Below are 24,009 nucleotides of genomic sequence, written 5' to 3'. Positions count from 1 at the left end.
ACTAGAGCCTGTGATCCTTACATTGCCTCAAATCTTCATCCAATGTAATACACGATAAATGGTTAAGAAGAGTTTATTTCTTTTACATCGATGGAATCGCGACACAGATGTAACAAGTATTGAAAACCAAGATCATACAAACATAAATCCATGCAAAATCAGCGAATACCTAATAACATTAGACACAGAATCATTCACAGTACGATACATTTATGAGAAACTAAATGAATGGGTGCAGTTGTGGAAACGAAAACAAGAGTGACAGGGAAAGTTGACAATTATTGGGCACCATTCAAAATTTAAAAATGAATTCATAACCGTACCGTGTCTTTCAATCATTCGGGAATGTGAATCTTTGCCGTCTTTAAAAGAACGTTACAGTGCCAGACCCAAAATGTAATCTCATTTTTTATAAACAATTTAACGATTACCCAAAATTGCAACATGAATTTGTTTTTCTAGCTGTTTTGTAAAACATTTTTGATGCATCGCTGAGTCCTTGGGATTTTGACACTAAATCATCTAGCTTCTCACCTCTTTGCAGCACTGCCTCAATTGTGTTATGCTGTAAATAATAAAATGTGTTAAGGAAACAGACAACATTGACTTTAGAAATTTGTTACCAAAATAATCTTGGTCTCATCCAGTTCCTCTTGAACTTTTGTTAGGGCATCAGCTTCTCGGGGATTTTGGTACTTTGCCAAGGAAGCATCCAATCCAGGGTATGCTGCACAAGCAGCATTCCCTTCAGACCAAAGGGAAGCTTCTACTCGTGAAGCAAAATCATCAAGCACCTGGTGTTGTGAAGAACATGGCTACATACTCAATTTAAAAAAGTTGCATAGTGTTTCCTACTTTGGTTAACAACGTATGAGCCACTCTCTGTGGATATTCATGATCTGCTGTCAATACACAACAGAGCCCATCACCTCTGACATAAATGTGACACATGTATTCTGTAATCAAGGTAATTGTAGAATTATTTTATAACTAGAACAGCACAATGATCTTCTGCATACATACCTCCTTGTTTCACCGATTGTCTAGAAGCTGCATTTGTCCTCTCAGTCAAAATCTTAGCTGTAAAAGCCATAAATTCTTGAACGCTTCCTCGTTGGAAGAATCCAAAACTTGATAGATCGTAAGCAGCTTTAAGCAGTTGAGGTGACCCTTGTTCACTTCGATGCAAAACCGCTAAAGAATAGAGCCTTACCATTTTTCTAGATTGACTAGTAATTATTTAACCGAGAAATAATCACTATTGACTGATATACAAATCCTTTTGTTTAAGCTTTTGACTATAAAAAGACGAGTTAAGGTGTACTTCAAAAGCGCTTTAATCCGATAACCGAGAAGTCTGCAAAAAAAAAAAAAATGACGTTACGAAGAAACAGTCCAATGAAACAACTGGAAAGCCGGAACCCAATTGTTGCGTCCGACTATCCTGCCTCTAGCGAACAAAATAGACAAACTGTTAAGCCTTCCGGTAATTCATTATGAAAAAGAACACTAATTTAGGAAACTGTATTACAAAGATTCTGTGTCGTTTTCAGAAGCATTTCAGCACTTGTTTCAAAAATATAAAAAACCACAAGGTTACATTTGGTTCTTGAATTTAGACAAATAATTTGCTGGCAGCCCCATCAAAACGATTAGGCCTATCAGACAAGTACGAGAGACCTCTTCTGCTCCTTCCGTCCAGATCATTTCATTTGTTATTCTGAACCGAGCTGAAGTTGAAAATGTCTTCCAATCTTGAGTCATTGTTAGAAATGGGATTTTCGAAGCAGTTGGCGTGAGTATTGAAAATATATGTTCTTCTTCAAATTAAACCTTCAATTACCATTTGGAATTCAAACAGTGAAAAGGCCATTCAGGAAACAGGAGACCAAAACATTGAAGCAGCAATGGATTGGTTAATTGTAAATAGTGAGAAATACAGTCAGCAACTTGACAATTCTCAACAAAAAACAGAAGAATGTGCTGCTAGTGAGACTGAAGCATCAAGGACAGAGACAGCTACGACTGCCAAGTCTATTAAATGTGATGAGTAAGTCAGGCTTGGGGTACCATAGTAAAAGAAATTAATTCATAAACAATCTATCTAATCAACCTTTTACCTAAATTGAAGATGCAACAGGTTATTCTCTTCAAGTTCGGAAGTAGAATTTCACGCTGCCAAAACTGGTCACAGTCAATTTTCTGAATCAACTGATGAGAAGAAGCCTCTTACTGAAGAGGAAAAAAAGGAGCAACTTAGAAAGGTAGAGGAGTTGATGAAGCATAAGCGCAAGGAAAGAGAAGAGAAAGAAAAAGCTGAACAACTGGAAATGGAAAAGAGAAGGATACAGACAGGCAAAGAGCTTGGGAACATCAAAAAGAAATTAGAGGAAGATGAAATCAGGAAAATGGCCGAGGAACGTAGGCGCGAAAAAGAAGAAGAGAAAAAAGCCAGACAAAGAGTCAAAGATCAAATCGAACAAGATAAATTGGCACGAAAACAAAAAGCTGGTAATCTAGCTAGCACGCCTGTAGCCGCTCCTCCAGTTCAGCCGTCAGTACCAACTACACCCAGTCAACCTAAAGACTACAAAGAGACTAGAATCCAGATAAGGTTAGTATTTAATTAATGATTCTTGCAAGTTGATATGAATAATTTATCACCGGTATACTGATTAGGCTACCAAATGGCTCGACAATGACACAAACCTTTGGTGCTAAGGAGCAACTGGCATCAGTTCGTCTCTTCATTCAAATGAATAGAACTGATTTAGTTGCTGGAGTTCCGGAACCATTTCGGATTCAGACTAATTTCCCTAGGAAAGTTTTTACCGAAGAAGAATACGAAAAACCGCTTGACGTTCTAGGATTAGTACCTAGTGCTGTTTTAATGGTATCAAAAGCATAAAGATCTAAATAATAAGTACTCAATTTAATATCTCATCTTGAGATTTAATTTGTATTTGTATCTGATAACAAAGTCGAGCGAGTGAAAGAGTGTGTTGGGGGAGAAAGAGGCGGTTTTCAGAAATAATTACACATAAGATTGTAAGAGTCACGTGATTACTTAATTTTTTCTTTTGAAGTTTGGTGTTTGCACGATTTGAAAGAATAACCTACACCTGTTTCCTCGTCAAATTCGAATGATTGTTTTATTTTATTATTTTTTTTTCTACTATCAAATCGTGTATCACCCGCCGATCCCTTAAGGTTATAGCGGTTTTTGTTTTACCTGGCTAGGCTCGTTATTACAATAATGCTAAGTCAAACAGTCCAAGGCACCTTGACAGGTTTCGTCTGACAAAATGTCCCACTTCTCTCCCCCTCTTTGCCTTCCTTCGATCAAAAAAAAAAGCAAGCTGTGGGAAGAGAAAAGAAAAGAAATCGAAGTGTCGACAAAAATCCACACCACGTGACTAAACCAGGTCTACTTCCTTTTTGTTTCCTACAGTAATTTTTTTTTTAGTTAACCTCTTTTTTGTCTTTTTTCCCTCTGTACATTGGAAGAAATCGTCAGGACGTAAACCCCTCTCCTCCCGCTCACGGCAGCATGAGCCTGAGCAGCGCACAACCACTTTTTCCTTCCTGATAAATCTAGACTCAATTGAAACAAGTCAAGATCAATGGGATAGGGAAGAGGGGAAAGGTGAAGAAATAAAAATCTCTACTACTTTAATGATGAAGTTGTTTTTGCAAAAAAAAAAGAGGGGAAAAAATGAGAGGGAGTGGGGATAGATGTGTCAAGTTTAAGTCGAGGGTGCTCACACGTTCATCAATGGTCACCTAAATAGGCAGGGCCGAATGGAGGGCGCTCGGTGGAGGGATGATTGGAACGATGGATTGAACGGCGGCGGTGGTAGAGCTATTGGACGATGACGGATTTAGAATAGCCGTGCTGCTATGGTGACGAGCCCGCTTGGCCTCTTCCTCGCTGATCCGCTGCTCGATGAGGTATTGTGCGGTGCTGATGGCGTTGGGTGTACCGCTGATGGTCACCCAGCGGTTGCGCGTGCCCGGCGCATAGATCCCCTTCTTGGATATCTGAATGTTGGCGCCGCTGAAATGTTGTATTTCCAGCAACGATTTACCGCCCGGACCTAGAATGGCTCCCACTATGTGCTCACCCACTTGCAACTCCGCCCTTTTAAATAAATTTTAAAAAACATTTCCTGGATTTAAAATGGAAAACTTGCCAATAATTCTTTAATGTAGACGCTTATACCTGGAGTTTTCGGAGCCACGTGGTGACGTATTGATCGAGTCGCTGGTACGATCCTGAGCAACGGGCGAATGGGGCGAGCCCAATCCAAACGAGTTGTTATTCAAAGGCAGGGGTGTTTGGTAGCTGCCGCGTCCACGGAAGGGGTCGAAAGACGATTCGTTGTAGCGATGAGGTGACGAGCCGATGGGACCAAACGGACCCGGTGAGCTAGACGGGACACCGTGGCCTCCGTCCGATGCCGAGACGTTGTGATTTATCCAGCTGCCGGCCACATTGGCAACGCTATCTACGGCAGAACTGCCGTGCGTACTGAAGTTCATGCCGATCATGCCATAACTCGCCAACGTGTTGATGGCCTGACCCACTTCAGACAAGCTCTGCTCGGGATAGCCGGCACTGCGCAGGGATGAACGCAGATGATCCATCAACTGGCTAAGCATGGCCGGATTCGGTTGTGAAAGGCCAACGCCAATGTTGAGGTTCACGCTCATATTGTTTAAGTAAGGTGAGGCCCCATTGTTGCCATTGTGGACGGGCGAATATCCGCCCGAGTTGCCGTTGCCTCCAACAACACCATTTCCTCCGACTCCACCACCTCCATTGTGAGCGTAAGGCGACCCGGTGGGGTTGAAGTTGGCCACAGGCCCTGTCACTTCAGCATAACTGACGTTGAGACAAGACCCGCTTTGTGGATCTTCCGCAATTTTTGATAGAATCATGCAGCATGCCTTCCTGTTACAGTCTGAATCACCTATGACGGTGATGCACCTTTCTTGCAAAGCCTGATCTTTGGCCTTCTGAGAAATTTGGATATAGGCTCCACTTTCCTCCTTAATTTGTTTGATGAAACTGCCTCCCTTTCCAATTATCATTCCTGTCAAACAAAGGAATATAAGTTATTAAATATGAAATGTGATTAAAAGCATTAGCTATTCTTACCTGCTGTACTGTTGGGTACTAGAATTTTGACCTGTTTATCTCTCTCAGCTGGAGTCTTGCTGTCAAAGTCCATAGCTGGCTTGGCATTGGGGTCTGGTTTGTCTCTTATTTTCTCACATATGAATGTAAGCATGGACATAACACTCTCGGTAGTTCCCTTAATCAAACAGACTCTCTCTGTTGTACCTGTGAAAAATGTACAGTAAAACCTACAGTTTAATCGGAAGGTAAAATTATAAAAAAGTTACCTGGATAGAAGTCATTAGCTTTTGACATTTTTATTCTGGCATTGACTTCCTTTTGGACTTGAGCTATAGTCTCACCTCCTTTGCCAATTATTGCTCCAGCTGCCACACTTGGTACTAAGACTTTCAGATAAATGCTCCCATCTGGAAATAAAAAACCAGCATGAAGCATGTTACGAACAGGTCAACAACCAAAGGGATGAACACCAAACGCCAAATAAGAATTATGTATATCTGCTAATCCAGGAACACACTATTAAATCACACTAAAGCTACAGCTGGCCAATCAATCACTTATTAATGAACCCCAATAAATGACCTTGAGTCCAATGAACTCGTGTGCTTTCACTAATAAATCAGTATGAAAATAACAAATATGAAGGTAACAAGCAACGACACTTGTATGAAATAACAAAAGGAGGGAAGAAGATGAGGAAGACGAACGTCGGCTTCGATAAATAATAAGGAAAAAACCAGGAATTCACCTCCGGTAAAATGAGATTTTTTCCTATCACTGAGATCAGTGTCTCCATCGAGGGGCCTTTTCCTCTCCGTGTGCTCGGGCGTATCATCATCGTCGAATTTTGGGCTCCGAATTAAATCCTCTCGCGATGTCCGCGTGTCCGATTCTGTCGAGGCCATATTTTCAAGAACTATTACCACCCGGCAACATACGAGGAGAAAAACTTAACAGAGCTCCCATCACTTGCAGCTGAGAACGGCCTGATCAGCTGGAAGATTTTTCCTTTTTTTTTTCCTCTACTCACGGGGACGGAAACTTCAACGCTGTGTTCGCAAGGTATTTTTCAGAAATAGTTTACTAGCTAATAAAATTTCTGTTTTTGTGTGTTTTAAAATGTTTAAAATTTAAAAAGTTTTTAATGTTCTATAATTTTCAGTTTTTTATGATTGGAATCAAAAAGATCGTTGCACCGTGGGACCAGAAAGAGTCTCAGCTGTTTTCGGCAACAAACCTAGGCGGAACGCGGGTAATTAAAAGCGTCCGTTTATTTGGCATGTCCAATTTGTTCATTGGTTTCAGTATTGACTAAAAAATTGATTCTGTAAACGTATTTTTAAAAAGTTTAAACTAAAACCATGCCGACTTCTGATAAAGACACTGCTGAAGCTACCCAAGCAAAAAAAGCACGAGTGGACCATCAAACAATGCCAACTAGACAGGTATGATCATTGTAAACAATGGTGGTTGAAATGGATTGCGTTACAAATCTTTTCGTTTGCAGTATCTGGACCAGGCAGTAGTTCCCGTTGTCTTACGAGCGATGTCTGCAGTAGCCAAGGAAAGGTTAGTAAACTGTTTTAAACCTATTTATGATCACCAGTTTTCAGAAGTACATGTCAACTCATCATTAGATAAAACAAGGTTTCTAAAAATTGAGATTCACTACAAATATAATATTTTTTGTATTCATATTTAGACCAGCTGATCCTTTAGAGTTTATTGCAAATTATTTGCTTAAAGAAGCAAAAACTCGAGCAACCCAGAATTCCGAAACAGCCAGTCAAGCCCTACCCTCGGCGTGTGCTTGACCTTCTTTTGACAATCTCATTTCAACTTCAGACTCCATTACTCTATGAAAATTGCATTTTTATTTCAGCTCCTGACAGGTAAATCTCAGTGTGCATTGGTTTATTTCATATTTTGTGTGAATACATTTGAGTCTGTTACTCAATAATGTTCAGGACGAGGATTTAATTTCTTGATCTCATGCATCTTTTACCATAAACAATTTGTAAGGTTTATTTAAATTCATTAATATCTTGTTCTGTTCATTTCATTTACAGTATGTGATTAAAAGTGAAGCCATGAAACGTTTTTTGCAGGTTGTCGTTTCAGTGCATTCTCGATTGGTGTTTGGCAATTTCTTTCATCTAGTGGCTTATCTCCCGCGGACTTTTCCTAAACTTCTCATTCTTACAGACACCAGGGCTGTTACATAACCAAGTTCCGTGTTCCTTACTAAAACTACTGGACTTCGTATATACCGCAGAAAAGGAATAAATCAATACTATTCAAGATAATTAATTATGCTGTACTTACTGTGGAATAACGTTAACGAAACGCAATGGAAGTCCAATAGTCTCGGGGCTTACGAGTTGACTGCACGAATATATTCCCGATCTTCCGTAACTCGAGAATTTATCCAGGATTTCACAACATTACCTGTGCTATTTGACCAAACAGCGAAAATAGGGCGAACTACATTCCAGTTGGTTTTAAAAGTTAACATACTAAGATAAAGAAAGTGCAAACAGAACGTTTTCGTTTACGAACCATCCTACCCCCGGGAGGAGTTTACTTCCATCCTAATGCGCTGCCATTGGTTGGCACCCTTTACCTTCTCTATTTTTAAGTCTTAACGCACGAGCGTTGCTTACACGTTGCAACATTTCGGGTCAGGGCAACAGCATTCTTAAACGGCTAGGGGATAGGAACAGACACTTATGGAAAATTCAAAATGGTGAGTGAAGTTAAAAGAAAACGATATTCTCTATCAGTAACATTGAACATTGACTACCATTTTCCAGAGACTCTACAATTTCTTAGTCGCCTTCACGTTGTTCTTAGTCGCAATAATCTTCGCGTGTCACATCTGGCTCATCGCTCAAGACCGTCTTCATGGAATTCGATTCAATTCTGAACACTTTAAAGAAGGTATTCACTCACAAGAGGTAACCAAAAGATCAGCACGCATTTCTGAATGGCGAATTACTGAACTGAGAGCGATCGACAGTCAACGAATTTACATGCACGAGACCACAGGTTACGGTGAACTCACCGCACGCCAATGCTGCGCTGTCGAATCTGCAGCAAAAAACAACCCCAATCGTCAAGTTCAACTCTTCATGTCTCGTAGAGAATTAGATGATGAACAGCAACAGAAGTTAGTAAACAACAACGGTAGCAATCCATCGCCATGGCTGACGGTTCTGCAACACTACCCCAATGTGGAAGTGATTTTCTACAAAGAAGACGAATATTTTAACGATACGACATTAGAAACTTGGTACATGGAAGAGCAATGGCAAAACAATGGTCAACAAGACATTCAATTATCCGATTACGTTCGGGCTATATCACTGTTTAGAGGTGGTGGCCTCTTCCTCGATATAGATGCTGTGCTGACATTGAAACCGCTGAATGAACCAAGATGGACCAATTTTTTCGTCGTTAAAAGCAACGATCGAATAGCACTTCAAACGACATCATCAAACAAAATGTTTCATTTGGTCCACGGCCATCACCTGATCGATATGCTGATCTTTAAACTCGTCGAGGGTAGTGGCAATCCTGAGACAGAGCCGTTTGAAGTCGCTCTTGACGCCAGTCTGGGCCGTCTCTGTAATTTCGAGAGAAAAGGACTTTTGGACCCTGGGAATAATCAGTGCCTGGATGTCCGTTTAAACGAAGAAAGGGACGTCTTTTTACCACCTCTTGACACTCTGTTGTCAAGGCGTTCGTTTGCCCATTTGAAAGAAAATGGTGGTAGTATTACCTTACAGTCTTTACAACAAGTAGTTCGGACAGTAGTTGAAGCTCAGGAAGGAGTTTTGATGACGTGGGATTCAGTGGCCGCCCTACTGCAAAAAAATAAAACGTTTTTCGAATCGGCCGGCTTCAGTGTGTCTAGCAAGATGGTACTCTCCATGCTGATTGCCGACAATTGTCCCGTAACGGCAGCCCAGGAAAATTTTTTTCTCTAAAACAATTTGTGTTATGTACTTGATTGGTTGACTACGAAGAATCTATGGAATGAGCTAGTTTCTTTACAATTTATTTTACTGCTTAAGATAAAAACAAAAATAGGGTAAATTTAGTCAACTATAAGGCTTCGCTATTCATTCAATTTACCTTGTACAGCTGCATTCAAGTATGACGTAGAGTATCCAATACATGAAAACTTATGCTGCGGGGCAACCTTTCGTTTTTCAAAAGGTAATCATCAGCCAGTCGAAGAATATCCGCAAGGCAATGAACGTTGAATTTTCCACGTCAAAAAGACAGTGAGTGCTGACGTTCCATTATTGCCTCCAAGCCTCCAAACTTGATAGGGAGAACAACAGTGTACGGCGAGACTTAACAGTGCATAGTAACTTATTTCTTACCGGCAAAAACATTATTTCCGTAATTCATAGTTTAGGTGTGATAACAAAAGAAAATTATGCGTTTATCAATCAGTAAAGTGTTTGCTAGTGTACGTTTGTTAGTTCAATGGCGAATATTCAAGATTGCTCTATTCTTGTTGGTCATTGGAGGTGTTTTCTACACGACGCAGTCTTCTCTAAACAGTGCAAGAAACCAAAATTCTACCGATGGAAGCAGTTCGTTCGATCCTTTTGCTTCAGCATCGTCAATAATGGACATCTTCCTTAAATCTGACGAGCAAGTATAAGTCTATAAAGCTACATCTTACGAAAAAAATTACGTTACATTTTATCTATTCTTTTTATTTTTTTCTGAGCAACGTAAAATGACAGCAACAATGGATACTTATACACGCAAGTATATAGGTATACATTGGATGTTTTCGAAGTTCATTTTCTGTTGCTTAAGATAAACATGTTTCTGTTAAGCCTTAGAAATACTGGTTATGTTTGGCGTAATTAAAGAAACTATTCAATTCTACTCAAGAAAAATGAGGGTTGTAAGCTTACCGTCATACACTTGTTGAACGCACGAACGGATATTAATTCAATAGTTTTGAAGCGAAATCCCATCATTACAATGGAAAAATAAATCTAAGACCAAAAAATAAAATATCAGATATTGTAATACAACTTTATTGAATTTAGGACGTACCCGAGGAAGATTATCCCGATCCACAGGAGGAAGCCAACAAGTTGAAAATCATTTTGTACTGGAACGAGTGGGACTCTAACATGGGCAATCAGCCACTAATCGACGGTTTGTGTCCAGTCACTTCATGCATCTTTACGCCGGATCGATCATTATTAAATTTCAGCCACGTCGTTCTCTTTTTCGCCAATAATGAAACATCACCCAACAACACTCTGCCCGAATATCGCCAACCCCATCAACGGTTCGTTTTCGTCGCCCGTCACGCCAGTATAGAATCTGAAAGTTTAATTGAAGCGTTAACCAACGATCATCGCATCCGATTCGATTATTTCAACTGGACTATGACATACCGTCAGGATTCGGATATTGTTTTCCGAGAATCCTTTGGCGCCATTAAAAAATTACCTTATTTGTTGACCCAACGATCTCTAGCTGAAAAGAAAAAGAAGAAATTGTCTACGATCCTCCAATTAATGAAGAGACCCTCCGCCAGGGCACGTGCCGTATCCCGAATAGGTTCCAAAAATAAACTGGTAGCCTGGTATCCCAAAACATGCGAGACGTCCATCCATCGTGAAGAATATGTCCGCCAACTGGGTCAACTTGTTCCAGTTGACGTTTACGGCCCTTGTGGCAACTTATCATGCAATTTCGATTGCTTTCAAAGTCGATATGATACGCTACGTTTAGAGTACAAATTTTACCTGGCGTTTGAGGAATTCTGGTGCGCCGATTACATCACGGCGGAGTTTTACAACGTGCTGGATTACGACACAGTGCCGATCGTTTTGGGCGGCGCCGATTACGAGACTTTGGCTCCACTCAACTCGTTCATTAACGCTCTGGATTTCCCGTCTGTTGGAGCTTTGGCAGAGTATCTTTTGTTTCTCGACAGAAATCCGGAATTCTATTCGAGATACTTTGAATGGAAGAAAGTTTATCAAGCGGTTCTCTCACCCAAGAGCGGCTGGTGTGACTTGTGCCGAATGGCTCACGATTTCAGCTTGAAACCTAAAATTTACAAAGACATTAAGCTTTGGTGGGTCGATGAAATGAAATGCCAAAACGATTCTCTTGGAATTTTACCTCTTGCCAAATAGTGAAGCATCAAATACAATCTTGTCATTCTTTACTTGCATTTGTTGTTTACCGAAAGATTTGTGGAAATGATTTTGACGGTAAATCCTAAAAATTGCTTCAGGCTTCCGTCTGCCACTGCCCTAGTTATAACCTGGGGAGAAAGAAATGACTGACAGATTCATTATAGAAACATGAAATATCTAAATGGGTATTACTTTTGGTGACAGACGCACTGTGGTAGCGTACTTAGTAGAGGGGAACTTAAATATGACGATATGATATGTCTACTTGCGATTGGATGCAGGCTACTACAGCCAATAAGGTGAAACTTTCTCGGCCCACGGAAAGTTTTACCTGTTCCGGATCGTAAATCCTGGTGGGCCATCACTAAAAGTTCCAGTAGTAGTCTGTGAAACTGGTCTTTGAACGGATTTCAGTGTTGGATCTTTGATTTTTTGTATTTCATTCGCGAGATTTCCTGTTAACAAAATATCAGTGAATTTTAAAAAGGGTCGCTCACCTTAAATATAGGCAAATGGCGATGTTACATGCGATTTTAACCATAAGGTTCTTCCTCCAAATACAGTTTCGTTGTGCAAAAATGGTTTTAGAAGCAACGAAATTTCAATAATAGGGTGGTGAAACGAGTAGTAGGTGGTGTTTACCTTTAGACTTTTTGGATATCATGCCTGAAAACGAAACGTAAAGAACAATTTTTAGCAAATGTTAAATTGAACTATGTTACCAGAAACATTTAGACTCCACACCTAAAAATTAATAAAAATTTCGAACTTTCTCTCAACACTAAACCTTTTACGTAAAAACTACGTTTTCTTTTCAATTTGTTATCTTGCTTGCGTGGCAGTTTTCCCCCCGGTTAGAACACTTTTCTCAGTTTACAACGTAAGACGTGGCAGTTACCTTTTACTTCTACAACATCGAAACATTGAAAGGACAACCTGAGAATCGATGCTGACCCCGTGATCTACACGCGACGTAGCTTGATTTGCATGACCCTAAAATATAAAAATACATTGTGCTGATATGCAAAAAAAAAAATCCTGTTAACTTAACTCAGGCAAGTCGATCATAACAATCAGCGTATGCAACGAAAAACTTTTGACAACCGTCGAAATGAGAAACACGGCCATGTTTCAATTAAATATTGCTACATTTGTCATCTTTGTTTCCGGTTGTCTTCTCTTGCTTATTTTTCATCAAACTGTCAAGCCAGAAACAGCGAATACCATCAGCCACACTGATGATTCACAGGTAAAATTCAAAAAAATATTACATCTTCAATTACTTTAAACTCAATTTGAATATGTAGAAGGACTTAACTGTTTCTGACTTTGTGACGTCGACAGAAAACTCGACAAACAAATTACCTTTGAAACTAATTTTACTGTGGAACGCCATGTCTCCGGAGCTTTCAGATAATCCATTCGTCACGTTCAACTGTCCAGTGAAAACGTGCCTCTTCACAGCTGACATGTCGCTGATCCATCTCAGCGATGTCGTTCTCCTTCGTATTGACGTACTCGAAGACATGCCGTTGAACCGTCTACCACATCAACGTTTTGTGTTTCTTCACATTGAGTCACCCATTAGTACAAAATTGTCTATAATGGACAACCCACGATTTCGCTACAACTACTTTAACTGGACAATGACGTACAGGCGCGATTCAGACATTTTTCTACGCGATTATTATGGATCTGTAATGCCCCATAATTCTATGAAAGGCAACAACATATTTGAGCGGTAATTCTGACATTTTTAGACAACGATGCCAATTTTTAAATAAATCAATTAATCCTACAGGACAAAAATTCAAAACGAATCAATTGGGAAAGAAGTGATGGACAATGACACGGATTTAGCGGCCATTATTCGAGGGAAAAAGAAAATGGTGGCTTGGTTCGTAAGCCACTGTTCAACTCTAATTCGGAGAGAAGAATACGCCCGTCAACTTGGCCAATACGTGCCAGTCGACATTTTCGGCAATTGCACCAAAGAATGTCCTACCGATTGCGATGAAATGTTGCGGAAAGATTATAAATTCTATTTGGCATTTGAGAATTCTTGGTGTCCTGATTATGTAACGGAAAAATTCATTCGGCCATTGTTTTATCACGCCGTCCCAATCGTTCTTGGTGGCGCTGACTACAGTCACTTTGCTCCGCCTCATTCTTACATTAATGCCCGAGATTTTGGGTCTCCCAAAGAGCTGGCTGATTACCTGATATTACTGAACAATACCGAAACGTTGTACACCAGTTATTTTGATTGGAAAAAAGACTACGAGATCGTCAGGACTGACATGTCCGGTTGGTGTGACTTGTGTCAATTAGCTCACAACGACAGTTTGCCGGTTAAAGTCTATCCTGATATCAAGCAGTGGTGGATGCTGGACGATGCCGCTTGTGAATATAATTCAACGAAATATTTTTAAGGAATATTTACCTGGAATATGCTACTTGTTGATTTTTCCAATATGTTTGCTGTCGTCGCCTTTAAAAAAAGGGTAGATGAAAGAATTGGAACGATAAAAGGGTTTTATTTCTTTTACCTCAGTTTTCTTAGCTCCGCTCTCGAATCCCACAGACGACCAAGAAGACTAGACGTGCTGTCCCTATGCCATTACCGAACAATCAACGGCCATAACTCTCGGTTGGGAACCTAGATTAATAAATTATTATTATCTAGATATGCAATGGACAACCATTTGGCGTTACCTCGACAACTAAGCAAGTGCTGCTTAGGTTTTCAGCCGATGCCAACACTCTTCCTGTTTTCTTGCTGTTTGTTCCACGGTGCGAGTCTTCCTCGTTCCATCTGCAATCCAACATCTTGTCGCTCTTTGATATTTGACACCAATATGTGCAAGTTCCATAGCATCCATGAAGAGTCGTGTCTTCGGCTTCGTTACACTTGCGTACACTACGTTTAAAGAAATAACAACACTTATATTAATACGAAATTGCAAACTGAACCGTAAAAAAAACAAACACTTATAATATTGTCCTATAGATCAATAGGGAAAGCTAGAGAAAGATGCTATTAAAAAACTTATATGTTGTAATGCACGCTCCTATCCGATAAGCCCGCGTTTCAACAACGTTAAGTTTCAATAATGTTTGAGAAAAAAAGGGCGGAAAAGAAAAAAGGCTCACATTTTACGAAACGTAAGCCTTTTTTCTTTCCCCCTACTCGCACTTCGGGACGCAAACTTGCTCTTGTCTATCGTCCAAAGTACCCGCTGATACTTGACTGCGTAGTGTGACTTGACCACCAATCTCAGCCGAACCTTACAGCGTGATTGCGGCTGAATTGATTAGTGTTGTCTCAAGCCGGCTCTAGAAAGAGGCAATGGCCAGTTTGCCTCTTTCGCCGCTGTTCCTTCGCGGACATTCGCCCATCAGACGACTGAATGACTTTGCTTTAGGCCGTTCACAAAGCCACTAGTCGTATACCACTACGAGAGTATCTCACGGAGACTTTGCCGAAGACAAGAAAGACGAACTTAACAACACGCTCACGCACGAAAATTGCACTCGACAAGAAATTCACGCAGGAAAATCGCACTCAACAAAAAACTCACTCGCAAAACGCTCACTCGCAAAACATTTTGTCCACTGGTTTCCTTTTCTCCTTGCGTCAATTCGGTTGGGTACGTCCCAGTATCTGTTTTACACTTCTTCGCTTTCCGTGAATGAACAGTGTGACCTGAATAGCAACGCGTTACCATTGATCCAAGCCGGCTTTAGAAAGAGGGCAATTCCATCCATCCCATCCTCTTTCGCCGCTGTTTTAGCAGACATTCGCCCATTAGACGACCGTGAAGAGATCGGCTGACGTCTGGTACCGTCAGTCACACGACACGGTTGTACTCACTGTCCAGATACTGAGGAATTGCCAACCCAATTGGGTAAAATAAAAATCATATTTACCTCAATTCCAGTCTCTCGGCGTTGAAAAAATGTGGTCCATTTCTTCGTCTTACCGCTCTTCTTCCACTCTACTTTGGACCAAACCTCTAACCCAATTACCTGAAAACAAAGAATTAAAAAACACAGATACGAAAATAAGGAAAAAGGAGAAAGGCTTACTTTGATTTAAGTTAAATAAAAATCAGCATTCGTCTCACTTTCATTTAATTGAAAACATTATAAGCATTTTTACTTTTTCCTTATTTCAATTCGGTCAGTTCCACCTTTGTGTTTGTCGTTAACAGTGTGACTTGAACGGTAATGTCAACCAGTCCCCACAGGAGTTGCCCCCTTACGAACCCACCTTTTTACAGTGCTAGGTCGTGGTTGGCCCCAAAACCTGCGGGAAATCCGCTCTGATTTCTCAGCTGACTTTCATTACCGTTGGTTCAAGCCGGCTTCAGAAAGGGTAAAATGAATATGGCTCTTTGTCCATATCTTTATGCCCTTTCGCCGCTGTTTCTTAGCGGACATTCGCCCATAAGACGACCGTGAATAGTTCGGCTGACGTCTGGTACCGTCAGTCACACAAACGCAGTCGTTCTCACTGCGCAGACACCGAGATATCACTAACCCAATCGGTAAATCAAAAATCATATTTACCTCGAATTCCAGGCTCTCGGCGGCGATCAACATTATCCGCCTTCATTCTCCACTCGGTGTCTCTCCCCACTCCTACCCGAAGAGTCCCGAAGTAAGTACTCCCCCCTTTTCTTCGTCCACAACTAACGTCCACCTTTCTCGACTTGAACGGTAATAGAAATCAGTCCCCACAGGTGGTGCCCCCTTACGAACCCACCTTTTTACAGTGCTAGGTCGAGGTTGGCCCAAAACCTGCGGAGAATTGGCGTAGCTGAATTTCATTTTACCGTTGCTCTATCTCTTTATTCTCCTTTTGCCGCTGTTTCTTAGCGGACATTCGCCTATGAGACGACCGTGAATAGATAGGCTGACGTTTGATACCGTCAGTCACACAAACACAGTCGTTCTCACAGCGCAGACACGACCCAATTGGTAGAGCAAATATCATACTTATCTCGACTTCCATTAACAGTGTGACTTGAACGGTAATAGAAATCAGTCCCCACAAGTGGTGCCCCCTTACGAACCCACCTTTTTACAGTGCTAGGTCGAGGTTGGCCCAAAACCTGCGGGGAATTGGCGTAGCTGAATTTCATTTTACCGTTGCTCTATGTCTTTATTCTCCTTTCGCCGCTGTTTCTTAGCGGACATTCGCCTATGAGACGACCGTGAATAGATAGGCTGACGTTTGATACCGTCAGTCACACAAACACAGTCGTTCTCACAGCGCAGACACGACCCAATTGGTAGAGCAAATATCATACTTATCTCGACTTCCATTAACAGTGTGACTTGAACGGTAATAGAAATCAGTCCCCACAAGTGGTGCCCCCTTACGAACCCACCTTTTTACAGTGCTAGGTCGAGGTTGGCCCAAAACCTGCGGGGAATTGGCGTAGCTGAATTTCATTTTACCGTTTCAAGCCATCTACAGAAAGGGTAAAGCAGTAAGTAGTAAAGCAAAAATCCTATTTACCGCGAATTTCAGTCTCTCGGCGGGGACCAACATTACCCTCTTCAATCTCCACTTGGGCCTCTTCGGGTAGGAGTGGGGAGAGATACCCACTCCTACCTAATAGAGGAAGTGACGTCTCCATATTCCAATAATGTTTCGCATCCCTGTCTCCTATGGTGGTTTTGGTAGGGTGGCACCTTCGATAATGATTGGATTGAGTTGCCAAATTTCGCCAACAGGTGCACTTTCACGGGCATCTCATGTCGGTTACGCGGCGTGATTCACGGTTTCTCCCGCCAGAGGATGGAACATCTGTGGACTCACAGAGCACAAGCAAAGAGAAAAACGATGTTGAAAACAGTTTTGAAATTGCTTCGTTTTCTTGTAGGCGAAAACATTAAGAAAATTCAATATTTTTACCGAATATCGCTGGCGCCTGTATCTCTTTTCAGATGATGACTGAAGTCGCAGGTGCGATTAAGCACATTAGTTTTCATTTTTAAAATTTCTTTTCGAAATTTTAACGAACATATTTGCTGAATTGGAATCTTTAGGCTTTTTCGAATGGTGTTCAATGATTTCCTTGAAGATAAATTGATTTCAAATTAAACGAATGTACATTTTTGTTGGCGCCGTGAAATGGCTTGTGATGGTAGCATATGCATTGAGCGATGGCATTTTCTGAATTTCTTTTACGACTTTACGCATTTCAATATCTTCATTTAAATCAGTAATTATTTCCGTTTAAGCTTTTAAAAATAAAAAAACATGTAGAATTAAATATTTCGAATTGTTAACACATAAATAGGAAAATTCATCCGAGTGCAGTATCTGTTTCTGGATCCCAAAAAATATAATAAAATGTTTCTTTGGACTTCTAAATACAACGATTTGTAGTTCGGTAATGAATTAAAAGAATAGTTATATGCATTCTGGAATATTTTTACACACTCGTAATGCATAATCGAATTGATTTTTCAGATAAGGTGCCTTACTGCCTTTAATGCAAATTTTCAGGAAGTAAGCCGGAAGTAACGAAGAAAAGAAAGTCTTACCCTCTTCATTCTCCACTTGGGCCTCTTCGGGTAGGAGGGGGAGAAACACCCACTCCTACCTAATAGAGGAATTGACATCTTCATATTCCAATAATGTTTGGCATCCCTGTCTCCCCTATAGGTGGTTTTGGTTGCGTGCACTGTCGGTAACCACTGGAACAAGCTTCCAAAATTCGCCACCAGGTGCAGTTTGGCGGTGTTACGTTTTCAGCCAAGCGGCCGCTTTGCTGTTTTCTCCCGGCAGAGCAGCAACCAACAACCGGGACCCTCAGATTTTTTTTACAATCTTGTTTCCTAAAGTAATTCAAATCATAACTTTTATTCCAGTTCATGATCTGTACGTGTACACTTTGACACACAATGCATTTCCACGAAAATCATAAATTAGCAAAGAAGATTGCCCGAATAAAACAGATGTAACGTCAAATTGCATAACGAGGATAATGCGTTAATATCAGTTCACAAAGCAAAGGATTTGGAGGGTATTATAATTTAAAAAGGGGTTGCAATGGTGAATAGACGAAGGAACGGACTAGTGGAAACTAATGACATTTTTCCTAGCATAAATTTCAAAATATGAAGAGCAGACATGATCAAATTTCACAAAAGCTAGATCTCCAAGTTAGCTTTTGATGAATTAAATATTTAACTGGTTTAAATGTTCAACAATTATTAAATAGGAAAAAGCTTGATTTTCAAACGTTATGGGATTCCATAGCAATACGATAGGTTTCAAATCAGATGCCACTTTATGTTAAAAATTTGGGAAGTTGAAAGGGTTTTGTTTCAAAAACTCATTAAATGTGGGAAAATCATTGCTACTAGTAAAGAAATCCTCACCTGAATCTTCGTTAGTTTCAGGATAATTAAATTCACCGTGCTGATAAGGTAAAGAAAATTCAGGCTCTGAAACTGGAGCGTAGGAATCATCGTTGTGTTCCGGAGAGTAATCCTGTTGTTGGTCATCCGTTGATTCAACATACGCAGGTGTAGGATATGCTGATTCTTCATAATTAGCAGGGGGGGAGTAAGGAGCATCGGAATCATGTAGAGCTCCAGAATTTTCTGCAGTGTTATACTCCTGAGGCTTGTAGAAAGAAGAGGCAAAAGGATCGTAAGATGGAGGATTGTAAGATGAGGGACTGTATGATGGAGGATTGTAAGATGGGGGACTGTAGGATGGAGGATTGTAAGATGGGGGACTGTATGATGGAGGATTGTAAGATGGGGCACTGTATGATGGAGGATTGTAAGATGGGGCACTGTATGATGGAGGATTGTAAGATGGTGGACTGTATGATGGGGGATTGTAAGAGGGGGGCCTGTAAGCAGCAACACTGAAAATAGAATGGCTGTTAGATGAAGAAACCTGAACAGGAGGACTGTCAGAGGGAGAACTGTTATCTGGAGCTTCATAGTTTGCTTTGGGTGGTCCATATTCTGCCTTTGGTGCTCCATATTGTGCCTTTGGAGCTCCATATTGTGCCTTTGGAGGACCATATTGTGCCTTTGGAGGACCATATTGTGCCTTTGGAGCTCCATATTGTGCCTTTGGAGCTTCATGTTGTGCCTTTGGGGCTCCATATTGGCCCTTTGGTTTTGCTGCTTTGTAACTTGATTTGGTCCGTTTGAGCTTCAATTTCAACAGCCCAAGACTTCTGCCTTCTCCGTCATCGCCATTTTCGCCAACAGATTCCTGCAGCAGGCTCGTCTTCGATCCAGTTGAGTTTTCTTCGAGCTTGGCAACTGTGGTGTTAGTTTCAGCTGCCAAATCTCCATCAGACCCTTTGACAAGTAGGGCTAAAAGAGCCAGTAGAACTAGAGTGGTAACCTGGAAATATATTTAAATTTGTTTAATTTCACACGTACGATTAACTATGTACACGTACATAACTTCATATTTTTTTTGTAAACGAGGATCATTTAATCTTACATTACCTTAAAGATTTCACGTTTCATTTTCTTCAATCAACTTTGTTTCACTTGGTCGTCACTGATCTATTGTCTCGAAGATGGTACGCTGAACACAGGCTTTCAAACTTCACTGATGCTAATGGACGAATTTTCTTGGGCATTTATACCCAGCCAAGATATGTCTCCGCCTTCCATGAAACATTAACATAATATGTCTGTAACGAAAACTGTACTATTCCCCATCTGTCACCGCCATGGATTCGTGGTTGGCATTACTGATGTTTCAGTGTGTGCCACTAACCTGGCTTCCCGCCACATTTCGTGTTTCAGTGGCTTTAATTCGACAAAATTATGGACTGACCATCAGTTACTTGACCAAAAGAGAACCAAAGAAAATTTTTTAAAAAATCTGTCGTTTTTGATTAAGGGATTCACGTATATGCATTGAACGTTATTTGTTTTTCGCTTGGAGGTGTGATCGTTAACTGCGAAAGTAGGAAGCCCTACGGGGTATCTTCCATTTCTTACGATGTCTTCGTTTCAGAACGAAACTGTACCCAGCATAAAGATGGCGTGAAATGGATGCATAATGCTGCTCAAGACGATAAGTTACAAATGTAACTCCAACCACCAATTGAGAAAGATCAACGATCGGGGGTGACGACCATCGAAACGAAGACTGGAAATTGCGATGTGGGCAACGGGGGGAAATGACCGTGGTGAACACGATGTGGAATGGCTTGTACTTGCGAGGGAATTTTTTCGTTTTTTGCGTTCGAGAGGTATCGGATGTCACTTCAACTCTGGTAATAGCACATAAATGTCGTAAAATTTGGAAATAATTGAACACCGAGATTATAATAGCAGAATAGAACAATTGAGAAGCAATTCTTTTATCACAATGCGAACACGCGACTGGCAAATGAAGAATTAACCTCTGGCCCTTTCTTCTGAAGAAGAAAAAAGAAAGGCGGGAAACCCTGCAGGCGAGGGTTAGAGTAAACAGAGATAAAAAAAAATCACAGCGAAATTAATGTCAGAGGTGGACTGTGAAAAATTATTTAAACGAAAACCATAAACCATCTTAATTGATTCATTTGCATGCCATTTGAAGTTTTATTGACTCGATTAGAAGCGATATAGAAAGTCGGAAAAACACCTTGGGCTATTTACCTGGGGCTCTGAACAAACTTATAACTGCCATCTAGCAGATGTAATTGGTAATCCTGTCATGCAAACTATGAGAGCCCAGTGAATTCCTAAATGTTACATCCTACGAATAGAAATGTGAATGAACGTCTTCTAGCTAACACAAGTTTGATTAATCAAAATAGAAACTCGGTTAAGTAATTTTTGCTATGTTCTTTACTTTTTTTTTGTCAAAAATTGCTGTGAGAACCTTTTATCTGATTCAAGTTTCACTTCTATATTTTGTTTACACATGTGACAAGCAACTGAACCACTAGTCAAAACATTCATAGGATGCAGATATCGGTGATAAATTTTATTTAGATGTATTCCCAAATCCTGTAAAGCATAACACACTGAATTAAAAACATAACAAGTCATATAATCTCACGGTTTTTACATGGGCAATATTTCCATTCAATTGATGAGCTTTGCAAACTCGTCATCTTAAAACGTTGATTTTTTTTTCTCTTTCGTCTAGCGTTCAAATTATGTCGAGAATGCGGAAATAGGATAACTTAACAACAGGTGGATTACTAATATGGGAAAAGGGAACGACTCGTTAAAACGGGTGCAATGTTTCTAGATGACTCTTAAATTGCGTTGGACTTCGGTACACTAGAAAGCGTCGATTTACTCTTTAAAACTTGGGAATTCAAAGGTATTAGGTTTTAAGAAATCATCAAATTTTGGAAAGTCATTGCCCTGTCCAAAGAAGTTCGCACTGAAATCTTTGTTAGATTCTGGGAAGTTTGAAACACCCTCGTTGTAATGTGAAGGATGTTCAGGCTCTGACTGTGGAGCATAAGGAGCATCGCTGTGTTCAGGAGAATACTCTGGTTGTTGGTAAGCTGGTGCTTCTGTGTAGGTAGGTGGAGAGTATTCTGGATATTCGTAATTAGGGGCCTCTGGAGAAGAGTGATGGACTTCGGATTCAAGTGGACCTGCAGGATATTCGGGAGCACTGTAGTCAGGAGAACTATATTGTGGGGCGCTGTAAGAAGGAGAAGTGTAAGAAGGGGTAGTGTAGGAGGGAGGACTATAAGCTGGAGGACTGTAAGCTGGTGGGCTGTATGCAGGAGGACTGTAAGCTGGTGGGCTGTACGCAGGAGGACTGTAGGCAGGAGGGCTGTAGGCGGAGGGCTGTAGGCAGGAGGGCTGTAGGCAGGAGGGCTGTAAGCTGGAGGACTGTAAGCTGGAGGACTGTAAGCAGGAGGACTGTAAGCAGGAGGACTGTAAGCAGGAGGACTGTAAGCAGGAGGACTGTAAGCTGGAGGACTGTAAGCCGGAGCACTGTGCGCTGGAGCTTTGTAGTTTGGTTTTGGAGCCCCGTATTGTGGCTTTGGTGGTCCATATTGTTGCTTTGGAGGTCCGTATTGTGACTTTGGAGGTCCATATTGTGCTTTCGGGGCTCCGTATTGTCCTTTTGGCTTCGGTGCTCCGTAGCTTGCTTTAGGTCGCTTATTCTTTTCGTGTAATTTCAACAGTCCAAAACTTCTGCTTTCCCCCTGATCGAGGGGAGTATCAACGTCCGTCTTCGTCAAATTTTCCGAACCAGTTGGTTTTCGTTCAACGTTGACTTTCGGGGCGTTCATTTCCGCTGCTAAATTGCCATCAAATCCGGTGACTGCCAACACTATGAGGGCCAGCAGCATTGGAGCAACAAACTATATATTGTAGTTACATAAAAAGAATTAGATATTTTCTGTTATTAAAAGTAATTCTATAGAACACATCTTACCCTCGAAATTTCACGTCTCATTTTCGTCGGAAGTATTAAAATGATATTGTCACTAGTTCTATAACTTGAAGAAGCTATTGTTTTCACAAGCTCAAGAACTTCACTGATGCCAATTCAGGAATTTTCAGACGGATTTATACCCCAGTTGAGAAATGACTCCTCCTGTCATGAAACAATGTAGTGGTCCATCTTAAAAAAAAAAAAAAAAAAAAAAAAAAAAGCTTATGGTTGTCTTGAGTCACATGTGCTGTCTTATTGCTTTCCCCTGTGGCTTTGCATATGCATGGCGGTTTGCGCTACTAACTCGACCCATATCGTGTTTAGCGGCTCTAGTTCAGCAAAATTGCTGCTTTCTTACAAGCATAGAAACTGACTGATCATCACGTTTCGCGAAAAAAAAAACAACCACAAAAATGAGAGGAATAAATGCATTGTAGTTCATTAAGCACTTCTGGCATATCTACTAGATTGGCATTTCGTTACCTGCTGGAAGGCTGGATCGTGAACTGAGAAAGAAGGACGTTGTAAGCGATTTCGTTGTCCTGGTTTCAAAGGAAAATAACCCACAATGAAATTATCTCGTTTATAACGAAAATATAAATTAAAGTTTTATTACAGTATGTTCCTGATGTGCTCAGAACTTTGAAATATTCTTTCCCGGACGTTAATACCACGTATTCAGCAATTTGCATCTATGAATGGCCTATTTTATGTTCGACGTTTTATGACAAGCATTGTTGAGTTAATCGATGTTCGTTGCACCGTAGAGGCACAATTTGCTCTGCCAACACATCTAACTCATTTCACTGATAGATTTCTTGTTTTGTTAACTAATAAAAGTGCCAAATTTAGAACAGCAGTAATCTTGAGAGGCATTGTAAACAGTAAACTGTGCTGGATGAGAACCCAGCTCGGCATCATGGCGGCATGGACCTCGAGACATGTGTTCTTGATGGTACTGAGGTTTACTTCTGTCTGAAAAAGAAGATCAATGTCCGCGTAACGAAGTAGCTGGTATTTGTCCTCTAGCACTCTCCTTTTTTTTTCTTTTTTTCCATTTTCGTTTTGGAGGGAAGGGGAAATTCTTTGTTACAATTCTGTAACTGGCAGTGGTGGTGGTGTTGGTTTCTGTGTCGATCACCCTTCAGAACAGTTACTCATTTCCCGAGGAAAACCATAAACAATTTTTAAACAAAATGTGCGTCGAAATAAATCTTCTTCGATTATAAAAGGAGGAACACGAAGTCGTGTACACTGTAAACGCAGTTTTATGA

The 24,009-nt window shown here is 40.7% G+C and overlaps 8 protein-coding genes and 2 long non-coding RNA genes across 12 annotated transcripts; 4 read left to right on the top strand and 6 right to left on the bottom strand.

Moving 5' to 3' along the window:
• Positions 1-57: 57 nt before the first annotated feature.
• On the bottom strand, positions 58-1,426 carry LOC130689607 (synaptobrevin homolog YKT6-like). Its single transcript, XM_057512562.2, has 4 exons — positions 1,024-1,426; positions 856-956; positions 624-794; positions 58-565 (listed from the first exon to the last, which is right to left on the bottom strand). The coding sequence occupies exons 1-4, from the start codon at positions 1,214-1,216 to the stop codon at positions 428-430; spliced, it is 603 nt and encodes a 200-aa protein (XP_057368545.1). The 5' UTR covers positions 1,217-1,426; the 3' UTR covers positions 58-427.
• Positions 1,427-1,656: 230 nt separating this feature from the next.
• On the top strand, positions 1,657-3,058 carry LOC130689591 (UBX domain-containing protein 1-B-like). The gene is made up of 4 exons (XM_057512544.2): positions 1,657-1,795; positions 1,862-2,050; positions 2,132-2,614; positions 2,680-3,058. Exons 1-4 carry the CDS (start codon positions 1,743-1,745, stop codon positions 2,906-2,908), a joined length of 954 nt encoding a protein of 317 aa, XP_057368527.1. The 5' UTR covers positions 1,657-1,742; the 3' UTR covers positions 2,909-3,058.
• Positions 3,059-3,701: 643 nt separating this feature from the next.
• Positions 3,702-6,154, bottom strand: LOC130689560 (RNA-binding protein Pasilla-like). Its single transcript, XM_057512502.2, has 5 exons — positions 5,892-6,154; positions 5,410-5,550; positions 5,162-5,347; positions 4,223-5,096; positions 3,702-4,141 (listed from the first exon to the last, which is right to left on the bottom strand). The coding sequence occupies exons 1-5, from the start codon at positions 6,046-6,048 to the stop codon at positions 3,784-3,786; spliced, it is 1,716 nt and encodes a 571-aa protein (XP_057368485.1). The 5' UTR covers positions 6,049-6,154; the 3' UTR covers positions 3,702-3,783.
• Positions 6,155-6,401: 247 nt separating this feature from the next.
• LOC130689621 (protein dpy-30 homolog) lies at positions 6,402-7,093 on the top strand. The gene is made up of 3 exons (XM_057512579.2): positions 6,402-6,588; positions 6,651-6,712; positions 6,846-7,093. Exons 1-3 carry the CDS (start codon positions 6,505-6,507, stop codon positions 6,955-6,957), a joined length of 258 nt encoding a protein of 85 aa, XP_057368562.1. The 5' UTR covers positions 6,402-6,504; the 3' UTR covers positions 6,958-7,093.
• Positions 7,094-7,103: 10 nt separating this feature from the next.
• LOC132088059 (uncharacterized) lies at positions 7,104-9,435 on the bottom strand. The gene is made up of 3 exons (XR_009421207.1): positions 9,281-9,435; positions 7,469-9,128; positions 7,104-7,401 (listed from the first exon to the last, which is right to left on the bottom strand). It is a non-coding gene; the product is annotated as an uncharacterized LOC132088059 (long non-coding RNA).
• Positions 9,436-9,467: 32 nt separating this feature from the next.
• LOC130689576 (alpha-(1,3)-fucosyltransferase C-like) lies at positions 9,468-11,360 on the top strand. Its single transcript, XM_057512524.2, has 2 exons — positions 9,468-9,815; positions 10,222-11,360. The coding sequence occupies exons 1-2, from the start codon at positions 9,591-9,593 to the stop codon at positions 11,326-11,328; spliced, it is 1,332 nt and encodes a 443-aa protein (XP_057368507.1). The 5' UTR covers positions 9,468-9,590; the 3' UTR covers positions 11,329-11,360.
• LOC130689637 (uncharacterized) lies at positions 11,105-11,987 on the bottom strand. The gene is made up of 4 exons (XR_009000771.2): positions 11,857-11,987; positions 11,524-11,786; positions 11,315-11,459; positions 11,105-11,239 (listed from the first exon to the last, which is right to left on the bottom strand). It is a non-coding gene; the product is annotated as an uncharacterized LOC130689637 (long non-coding RNA).
• On the top strand, positions 11,749-13,852 carry LOC130689581 (alpha-(1,3)-fucosyltransferase C-like). Its single transcript, XM_057512530.2, has 3 exons — positions 11,749-12,580; positions 12,639-13,072; positions 13,133-13,852. Exons 1-3 carry the CDS (start codon positions 12,443-12,445, stop codon positions 13,761-13,763), a joined length of 1,203 nt encoding a protein of 400 aa, XP_057368513.1. The 5' UTR covers positions 11,749-12,442; the 3' UTR covers positions 13,764-13,852.
• A 4,494-nt stretch (positions 13,853-18,346) lies between these two features.
• Positions 18,347-20,207, bottom strand: LOC130689585 (uncharacterized). Of its 3 annotated transcripts, none has more exons than XM_059495729.1 (3): positions 19,831-20,207; positions 19,387-19,723; positions 18,347-19,323 (listed from the first exon to the last, which is right to left on the bottom strand). In XM_059495729.1, the coding sequence occupies exons 1-3, from the start codon at positions 19,849-19,851 to the stop codon at positions 18,647-18,649; spliced, it is 1,035 nt and encodes a 344-aa protein (XP_059351712.1). In that variant the 5' UTR covers positions 19,852-20,207; the 3' UTR covers positions 18,347-18,646. The 3 variants fall into 3 exon arrangements, with proteins under 3 accessions (XP_059351712.1, XP_057368518.1, XP_057368517.1); XM_057512535.2 differs by having other exon boundaries at positions 18,347-19,378; positions 19,421-19,723; XM_057512534.2 differs by having other exon boundaries at positions 18,628-19,723; positions 19,831-20,206.
• A 1,094-nt stretch (positions 20,208-21,301) lies between these two features.
• Positions 21,302-23,489, bottom strand: LOC130689636 (uncharacterized). Its single transcript, XM_059495706.1, is given in 5 exon segments — positions 21,302-22,130; positions 22,133-22,661; positions 22,736-22,924; positions 23,219-23,277; positions 23,352-23,489. Coding segments are annotated over 3 exon segments (1,053 nt in total). The 5' UTR covers positions 22,757-22,924; positions 23,219-23,277; positions 23,352-23,489; the 3' UTR covers positions 21,302-21,627.
• Positions 23,490-24,009: the final 520 nt, after the last annotated feature.

Source organism: Daphnia carinata, chromosome 6, assembly GCF_022539665.2.
Source record: "Daphnia carinata strain CSIRO-1 chromosome 6, CSIRO_AGI_Dcar_HiC_V3, whole genome shotgun sequence".
Lineage (NCBI taxonomy): Eukaryota > Metazoa > Arthropoda > Branchiopoda > Diplostraca > Daphniidae > Daphnia > Daphnia carinata.
This window is presented reverse-complemented; position numbering and strand designations above follow the sequence as displayed.